The sequence below is a fragment of the Plectropomus leopardus genome, chromosome 12 (genome assembly GCF_008729295.1).
Source record: "Plectropomus leopardus isolate mb chromosome 12, YSFRI_Pleo_2.0, whole genome shotgun sequence".
NCBI classification, from domain to species: domain Eukaryota; kingdom Metazoa; phylum Chordata; class Actinopteri; order Perciformes; family Serranidae; genus Plectropomus; species Plectropomus leopardus.
The window spans coordinates 20572935-20582593 of record NC_056474.1 but is presented as its reverse complement, the minus strand read 5'-3'; the positions used below and the strand labels follow the sequence as shown (position 1 = coordinate 20582593).

Below are 9659 nucleotides of genomic sequence, written 5' to 3'. Positions count from 1 at the left end.
CAACGTCACTTACAAGGTAACGTTATTCAATCAGTTAAGGGTGACAGTGGGCTTTTTTTTGGTTTGCAGAAACGTACAACGCCGACAATTTCTTCTGGCAACAGGTCTGATCATGTGTATAATAAAAAGTGATATCAGAAATATTATTAACTAAAGCTCTAACTAAGTAGCTCAAGATAATTGCTACTATTTAAAGTCATCATTCAAATTTGTTTTTAATAAATAAATAAATAACACTGTCTCAAAAAATGGAGTGCAGCCCTCTCAGAAGTGTCAAAAATAAGCCTTAACAGCGTTGACTTCTGACCCCCACACGGCGCCTGTGCCGTCATAGCTGGTGTGTGCAATTAGTCCACATTTATTTATTATTTTTTATTATTTTTTATTTCAGTGTACATACAGGACACAAACATATCTCTGTTAGCAAAGGAATGGACTGAAATACTGCTCACTAGGATTTTTGCTCTTTTTTTTTTTTTTTTACCAGCTGACATGTGATATGTTGAGCCAAAAATACCTCTGGCATCAGCCAGAAAGTCATCGCCGTCCTCAGGGGTGTCTGGTCCACAGAGGCGTCTGGCACACTGCTAACAGTAATAACTGAGCTGGTCCTGTGTCAGTGCTCAGCAGATAAATATCATAAACCTTCAGACAAACAAAGCTTGCGGTCACATACCAAACCTTAATTACCATTTCACTGTTACATAAGCCAGGATTTTCATGCACACATCAGATTGCTTTATGTGTTAATACGTTATTTCCTTACAGTATTGTGTTTCTGCTGCAGTTTCCTCTCTGAGAATAATGAATTTTGTCAAATCTCATCTCAGCAAATATCATTTTTCTTTTAATATCACTAAGTAAATGTCTCAGCGTCATCTAGGATAAGGTCATGAAAAATGTCACCCTCAGCTCACCTTGACTTACTGTGAATTGTCCATATGTTTATTTACGGCTCTCCGTCCTGAAACGTGTTGTTGCCTGGATTAGCTGTTCTCCAAACAGCTGCTCTGTTTCCAAGGCAACACATAAAGAAGAATAATTCACACAAAGGATTCAGAGAGGCCTAAAAATGCACCCAGCTGCCTACATCTGTTTGCTGCACAGTGTAACTGACTGTGGGTTGGTGTTATTGGCAGGAAGACGATAAAATGCTCTTCATTTAAATGAGTAAATGTAATAATGTCATGTACAGTGTGTGAGTTATTCAGCCTAATTTCCATTGGAGATAGAAACTGGTCTGTTATTTCTAAATTTACTAAAAGCCGTCATCACGGAGAGTCGGTCGCTGACTTTAGTCATGAGACCAATGAGCTTTAGTCACTTCCTAAGAGGTGCAAAATAATTGTGCTGACATACATATGATAGCAGATTGCCCTGGTCAATGCACCAGCTGAGCCCCATGGGCAAGATATTACTACAACCTATTAAATAAGACTTTAAAGAAAATGTTTATCTCAGAAAAGTACGCTTTTCACTCGATGTCTCAGAATGAGGAACTTTCTCTTAAAAATAGTTTCTGTGTAAAGATGAGGGAGTGTGCTTAATCATCCCAATACAACTAACTAAAAACAAGTTTTATTGAGTATTTGTAACATTTCAACAGTTTAGTAGCTGAGATTAAAGGGATTTCAACCAGTTTTGGAACAAAACAATGTGGTTAGTATGTGTCGATAAACTGTGGTAAACACGCGTCCATCTAACCAGTGCCAAGACTAGATCCACACCCCTGCCGAGACACGTTTAAGCTTACCATTGCACTGTAATACCAGATTGTTTTCTGACCAGCCCGCCACTATTGTGTCAAAGTTCCCATTCGGTCACCCACCAGCAGGAGTCTTTATTGGTCTCGCTCAGCACAGTGCACTGTGGTAGCTGTAGGATTTCAATCTCTTGAGCAAAAGTTAATACAATTTCCAAAATGATTGTCTTTCTACTTCATAAACGGCCTAGTTTTATGTGAGGAACCTCTTTATATTGTTTAAATACTAATTTAAATAATAAACTTTCTCCCATTTTTCTGGAGACCCCATGAAACTCCCTCAAGAGTCGAGAAGTCGGTGTTGGAAAAGTTAGTTTGAAATGTAGTTGGTTACGGATTACTAGTTACCCTCTTTAAAATGTGGTCATGAAGCCTGCTATTTTAATTACTTCACCAAAGTAAAGTCACGTTTTTCATGTGATTTACATTTCTGACAAATGTTGAAAATGCGACAGTAAAACTGAAAAATATCCACAAATAGGCTGTGCCAGGAGGCTCCCCTGCACTGTGAAAAGATGCAACGCAACAGAATGAATGTTATATTCTACATGTAATTTGTTTTTTTATTCTGAAAATAATATATTTGGGTGTAGGCCCTTTGTAATCACCAACATTATGATAAATATTTTCATCTTACATTTTCCCTCAGTAACTGAGTACAGTTTAATTCATTTTGTACATTTATTACATTTAACTAGTTAGTAACCAACACTGGTGTTGACTCATGAACATGACACACTTAGGTTGCACGTTAAAAGCGCTTTTCTTAAACCCTTTGGAAACCTTAGCAAATTGGTTTATTTTTTTTTTCAAAACCATGGGTAAAAGGCAAGGAGCAATTAATGGAGAAATAGACCCAGAATTTAGAAAGAAATTAGGAAAGAGTTTCAAGAAAATTACCTGAAAATAAGTAAAATAAATAAATAGATAAGAAAATGACATGGAAGTGCAAAAAATACCAACCCCCCACCAAAATGTTAAAGTTATGTCAAATAGTTGACATAATTTTAAATATATAAATTCAGTTATCTGGATTTTTTTCCTTTATTTGGATAATCTGTAATTATGTCCCCACAGTTTATAAGTCTTTTTTCTTTTGCAATTGCTCATTGTCTTTTCTTATGCCAGCACTGCTGCTTGCCAGTAGGTGGTGCTGTATCCCTATCTTTAACTTAACAGGTTCCCTCTAGTGTTTAAATACAACTTCTCAAATTAAATGCATACTAATATTCCATAATAGACAACCCAAATTTACTTACAGCAATTTCAGTTTATTAAGACATTCATACAATTCTAGGGAGGAGGAAATATGAAAAGTAGTCAAGGGGGTAAATAGCAATATACTCTGGTAAGGGTAAAACCATGTCAGCAAAATATGGCCAACCAGTGAGGAACTCTGATAGAGCAAGTGGGATTAAAAAAAAAAAGGTACATTTAAATTAACACATTCACAAAAGATAATAAAAAGCAAGTGAATCTACAGTAAAACATGACAAATGCCTCTATTAAGCAGTCCCACAATACTTCGCACATATGTTAGCATAACATAATTTGCAGACTTTATACAGCACTTATACCTTTTAGTCCACAAGTAAGTTACTAAATGGTGGAGAACATCAAATACACACATCTTAATTGAACATGGAAAGAAATACCTGATAAGAATCTTTAAGTTTACAGAACCCATGGCTTTGTAGATCCAACCAGCCGTCTGTCGAGGTTAGAATCTACAACTGTCCAAGAGGGACCACCATAGAAGTCACCTCGCTTTTAAACACATACCAAAATTCAGATCCAAGGTTTAGCATTGAGAAGTTTTTTTTCCCCCTCGAATAATATAAGCACAATGCAAGTGGACGATCGCTATCACTGCGTTTAAAAAAATAACCTCAGGGCTCAAATCAGGTCGGCCACATTCATAGGCATCTCCTCCACGGTAGTATTGTAAAACGTCTCGATATCCCGAAGAATCCTCTTGTCGTCCTCAGTGACAAAGTTGATCGCAACTCCTTTTCTGCCAAAACGGCCACCACGACCGATTCTGGAGAGGAAAGATGGGCCGCATGAGTCAAGCATAAGACTGACGTGCAAAAACTAGTCAATGACATTCAATACTAAAGCCCTGAAGCAACTGAAAAATAATTTTGGGGAAACAAACAACAAAAATGCCTTTTGTCTATCGTGGCCTGACATAGCTTAGGATGCACCTTGCCAATTGTTCAGTATGTATTTTTTGCAGTTAGCTTCTTCCAGATGTCCCCCTGTAATGTCCCCCCTTTTGAAATGTGTTTTTAGTTTGTGTTTAATTGTACTACCATAATTGTTAGTCCCCTTCTTGATATTTAAAAATATTTTGAAAAACACCACTGGTGTGATATGTAGTGTGACTTACCTATGAATGTAGTTCTCTCGGTTTGTAGGAAGGTCATAGTTAATGACCAGGGAAACCTGCTGAACGTCAATCCCACGAGCCTGAACGAAGAAAAAAGGCTTTTCAAATTATATTTAAGTCGAAGACAGATGGCTAAGACATTGTGCACAAGTTAATGTCGCTCGTATATAAGTAACAGATTTCTATAGTAGAAAAACCCATTGTGGAGAACGAGCCCTAATCTCCCAAAAGTTTTAACTTGCTTGGTCATTTTTTAGGACTGCCGCAGGATGTTAAACATTTGGGGTTTTGAGTTTTGATTATCTGACATTTCTTACATACTGCTAATAATGTTACACCTTCATACTTACCAGAAGATCAGTAGTGATCAACACTCTGCTTGAGCCAGACCTAAACTCTCTCATAATGACATCCCGCTCCTTCTGGTCCATGTCACCGTGCTGCGAATTGAGAATTACTTTAATTAGAAAAATGTGCAGTGCCAATACTGATAAGCCTCAACAAATTAAGCAATGATTGATCCAACAAAACGGATGTAGCATCGAGCGCGCAGGAACAGATCTTACCAGAGCAGAAACGGTGAAGTCTCTAGTGTGCATCTTCTCAGTCAACCAGTCGACTTTTCTCCTGGTGTTGAGGAAAATGACAGCCTGGGTGATTGTAAGAGTTTCATACAGATCACACAGGGTGTCCAGCTTCCACTCCTGGAAACATTCATGGAAAACAAGAAGTTAGGCGGAGTAATGCATTGTCACATGATCAAAAGTTTATCTGACAAGTCGTAATGCAAGCCTGTTTATCAAGCTTTTATTACACTCAAACTACAATCACTGCGCTGCCAGTGTATGCCTCCCTGCACCGGTCAAGTTCCTCGAACAGTTCACATCTATGTCTGAGAACAAAGATTAGTGCCACCAATTTAGTAACTGACAAAATGTCACCCCTTCTGTTCCTTAAATGTGACGTTGAGTTATGCCAGAGGAGTTTTTTTTTTTTTTTTTGCAGAACGCTATGATGCCTCAGTGAAGTCTGCCTTTTGGATATGCAATCATTTCATTATATTCTGTTAGATATGTGTGAAATTTTGTCATAATTAGCATAAGAATTCTTGATTTGTGGCCAAAAACTTGTTCTGTGGGGTCACAGTGACCTTGACACCAAATTCTAATCAGTTCATAGTTCGGTCCAAGGGGATATTCGTACCAAATTTCAAGAAATGAAAATGCGTTCTTGAGATGTCATATTCATGAATAGGGACATCCTGAAAACTTAATTCCTCTGGCTACAGTTTTCACCGGTGCAGAGGCATAAAAAGCAGCATAGTATATGTAACACAGGATCTTGAGACAAAGGACACTGGACATTAAGAAAGAGGTCCCCCCAAAGCCTCATTTCCGACACTGTGCCTTTAATCTCCTTCCCTGGTGTACCCATGCTTACACGGCCACATGAGCCAAACCTGAGGCTTGGCTCCTGCAGTTCTAGCAGGGTGCTTTAGTGAGAAGGGACGCTTGACGTTCGTAACAGTGAAAAGCAGCTTGGTGAAATGTTAGACTAGACGGCTGGTTGATTTTACGGACAAGTAAACCCACCTCTCGCTCCACATTTATGTAGAACTGCTTGATACCCTCGAGGGTGAGCTCTTCTTTCTTCACCAAGATGCGAATGGGGTCTCGCATGAACTTCTTGGTCACCTCCAACACTTCTGCTGGCATGGTGGCAGAGAGCAGGACCACCTGTAAAAGACCCGGAACACTTAACCATAAGATCCAAGTCAAACCTTGGTGCGATGTTTCACAAGTAAAGCATTTAAACGCAGACCAAAATGTGGCACTGCACCTTGAGACAGAGGCCAGTGAACATTAAGAAAGAGGTTCGACCACATCTCATTTTCAGTACAGTGGCTGATAATCTCCTTCCACGCAATACTCTGCTAGCATTATTGCATGAAACAGAAAATCTGGATCGTGCAATTATAGCAGAGTTCTGTTAAGGCAGAAGGGTTCCATATTCAACATTTCAACTACAAGTGTTGTATCCAAGACATACTTACTTGAATGTTTGTGCTCTGCTTCTGGAAGATCTCGTAGATCTGATCTTTGAACCCTCGACTCAGCATCTCATCGGCTTCATCCAGGACAAACATCTTCATGTATTTTGCAGCTGTGCAGAAATGTGGCCTTTAAGGTCAAGCTTCTTATTTGTGAAATGAATTGCTTGAGAAGTTGATCTGAAACTGTCACTTACACAGAAATCCCCTGTTCAGCATGTCGTACACACGTCCTGGTGTGCCCACCACAATGCTAGGGTGCTCAGCAGTGAGCTTTGTTATTTCGGTGCGGACGTTGGTCCCTCCGATGCAGGCATAGCAGCTTGCCCCCATGTAGTCACCCAGAGCCATAACGACCTTCTGGATCTATTGGAGAAGACAAGCGCAAAGAAACAAGAAATAAAAAAAAACATTAGTATGTGGTAAAGAGGACATGACAAGACATTTCAACGGTGTGTGGAAGAACTGTTTTAAAGTGATCAGTAAAATGAAAGAAATCTCCATTATGAGAGTCAGTCCCGAAAGATGGTATGCCATCACATCACTCAGTTTTCCACAGCATACAAATATGAATATTAAAATCACAATAAAGTCAATGAAGCCAGATTTTAGACCGATGTAGCCATGGACAGAGACTACACCAATCTGAAAGGGAAACCGTGTTTCACAATTTCAAAATTTTGAAAAGTTTTGAAAAAAATGGTACCTTAGTAATTGAATCAGTGTCCTCAATATGCGGTCTAGGTCTGAGATACTGGTGAGGTCACTGTGACCTCAGAAACAGCATACCTGCTGAGCCAGCTCTCTGGTGGGAGCCAACACCAGAGCCTGAGTCTCCTTCATCTCAATGTCCAGCTGCTGCAAGATAGAGATGGCAAACGTGGCCGTCTTGCCAGTGCCCGACTGGGCCTGCGCAATGACATCATAGCCTAATGGCAGGGAACAGATATTACTTACAGTAAGAACTTTTTCCCCAACTTCCTCATTTAAGATTGTGAGAAATAAGCATTCAAGTTTCTATACTTTAACGGTGTGAGTGATCAGTGGAAAAAATGTTATCCCCATTAATGGGTAAGTCCCGAAAGATGGTAAAGCATCACTTCACTCAAACACAACATTTAACTTATTGATTTATTATGATTTATGTACCTTTGATGCAAGGTATGATCGCCCGTTGTTGAATGGCAGATGGCTTTTCAAAACCATATGCATATATGCCCCTGAGAAGAGTCTCCTTCAGGTTCATATCATCAAAGTTGTCCGTGATATCGTTCCAGTTGCTCTGAAGTAAAAAGAATAGCTTGTGAGTATAAGTACACACATTCTGTGCTGAATTTGTATTGAGCTGAGAAAAGAAAACCAACAGGGTCCACACTCATTTTCATTGACAAAATTTTTAGAACTTTCCAGTGACTTTCAGGACCCAAGATGTTTATTTTTCTTGTCCCCTTTTTTGCCCTGTCAACCATCACACATTTTTCCCTCGTATTATTTACATTAACCTTACTGAAAGACTTTATCAGTGGGCTTATCTACTTTATAAACTCTCACTTTAAAAGTTATACAAGCCAGGTGCATAATTTGACCAGGTGTATGAACATTTGACCAGTTTAAAAAAAAAAGTTTAATTGCATTTTGTTCCTGAGATCAGGATGATCCTGATTTGTTTTATGTGAAAGGTAACCTGATCCTACTAAAACTTTCTGAACAATACATACTGAAAGTTTGATTCCAAATCAAAACCAACAGTGGATTATCTAATCCAATTTGAATCCTATCTTTTGACTTAGTTTTTTTTTTTTTTTTTTTTTAAACAACCAATTGTTTGATCCAATCCAATAGCCAAAGTTTGATCTAATACAAGAGCCAAAATTTGATCAAAGCGCTTATGAAAAACTGGGTCCAAAAGATTACTATTACAACAAAATTCATAACTTTTCCCAGTCTTAATCATTTTTTAGAAATTCCATGATGTTCCATGTATGGAAAATATGATTGCGATGTTCTTTAATTTTTCCAGGTTTTCCATGACTGTGGGAACCCTGGACTCTGGTCATTTTATTAAGCACTTACCTCGATGACACCATCAGGCTCCATCCCATCTGGCCCCCCATGGTCTCTATCTTTTGAGCTGTGTGAGATTAAACAGGCCAAATATTAGTTTACAATCACAATATAGAGCCAAGTGTCTTGAAGACAGACATCCTGGAGACAGGTAACTACAGCAATCGGTCCTTGCCACCACGTGTCACGTCATGTCAATATATAAAACACGCCTTTTTCCCGTTAACTAAACAGACGAAACGTAAAAACCACGTCACATGTGTGGTCAGCGTCTCGCTGGGTTACACCCAGAGTATCCGATTACAGCGGCCCGGGCTCCGCTCCGCGCACGTGTCACGTTACGCGAGTGGGGCTGAGCTACCTGCCCCCCGAAAATTGCTGCTTATGTAACTTGAAAAGGTGTCAGACCGGCTCACACAATCTATACCTAATGTAAATCCGACTATCAAAATCGTTAGCCAATATGTCGGACAGTCGGGCCTGTGCTACCAACGGTGGCTTCTGACAACAAGGCCGGGCTGAAACGTTAGCCTGTCCCAACGGTTCCTCTGACTGACACAACGACAGCTATTACCACGGCAGCAAAAAGTCCGTTCAAGAATACAACCCGATGCTGTTACACGCGACGTTAAAAGCGAAAGCACCTCAAATTCAAATCGGTAGCGGCGCATTTTCGCAGCGCAGTGTAGCTGAGCTCAGCTAGCTAACGTCACAAAGCTAACTCTTAGCAACCGAATCGCCTCGCAGCCGTTGGGGCCTAACTAGTTTCGCTAGATAATAAATAATTAGGCATCATACGGAGGACACACCACCACGACAGGCTCGAGTACAACTAAACACCGAACACTGGTTTAAAAAAGTGATCAAATATGTGACTTTTACCTGTTGTAATCAGCAGAATCGCAAGACATGATCCGTTCCCTACTTCAGCATGCGAATGGAAAGATCGCTGATGGCGATGCCAACTGCCTTTATGCAGCCGGACTATTTTCACTGATGAATTTGAAATGCTCCGTTGCCTCGACAATTTTGTCTTGGATGACTTCCGTGATGTTTGGATAACATTTAATTATACCCACTCTCTGCTATATACAAATTAACTCATCAATAACAGATAAAATGTGAAAATTGTTCCAGACTATATTTCCCAGCGGAAGGATATTGCAGTATTAAGCCGTGCTTGGGCTGCTACAGTGTCTGTGACGGGTCAAAACTCGTCCTGACAAGGTTGTGCAACACATAGAGGGTTCGTGTGAGGCCGTTGCCAGAGGAATTCATTATGTTGAATTCATGCAGTAAGAAGGAGAATTACAGAGACCATAAAGTACAATTAATGTAATACTGTATGAAGAAAAATGGAACATTGAAACTAGAAGATGACGCCATCCACG

The 9659-nt window shown here is 39.7% G+C and overlaps 1 protein-coding gene and 4 non-coding genes across 5 annotated transcripts; all 5 read right to left on the bottom strand.

The window, feature by feature from the left end:
* Positions 1 to 3012: 3012 nt before the first annotated feature.
* Positions 3013 to 9255, bottom strand: eif4a2 (eukaryotic translation initiation factor 4A). The gene is made up of 11 exons (XM_042497687.1): positions 9151 to 9255; positions 8278 to 8335; positions 7354 to 7486; positions 6994 to 7133; positions 6402 to 6570; positions 6208 to 6317; positions 5747 to 5890; positions 4721 to 4858; positions 4505 to 4594; positions 4155 to 4234; positions 3013 to 3803 (listed from the first exon to the last, which is right to left on the bottom strand). The coding sequence occupies exons 1-11, from the start codon at positions 9177 to 9179 to the stop codon at positions 3659 to 3661; spliced, it is 1236 nt and encodes a 411-aa protein (XP_042353621.1). The 5' UTR covers positions 9180 to 9255; the 3' UTR covers positions 3013 to 3658.
* On the bottom strand, positions 5479 to 5661 carry LOC121952044. The gene has a single exon (XR_006106419.1). It is a non-coding gene; the product is annotated as a small nucleolar RNA SNORA81 (small nucleolar RNA).
* Positions 5978 to 6157, bottom strand: LOC121952045. Its single transcript, XR_006106420.1, has one exon. It is a non-coding gene; the product is annotated as a small nucleolar RNA SNORA81 (small nucleolar RNA).
* Positions 6678 to 6751, bottom strand: LOC121952046. Its single transcript, XR_006106421.1, has one exon. It is a non-coding gene; the product is annotated as a small nucleolar RNA SNORD2 (small nucleolar RNA).
* LOC121952047 lies at positions 7239 to 7311 on the bottom strand. The gene has a single exon (XR_006106422.1). It is a non-coding gene; the product is annotated as a small nucleolar RNA SNORD2 (small nucleolar RNA).
* Positions 9256 to 9659: the final 404 nt, after the last annotated feature.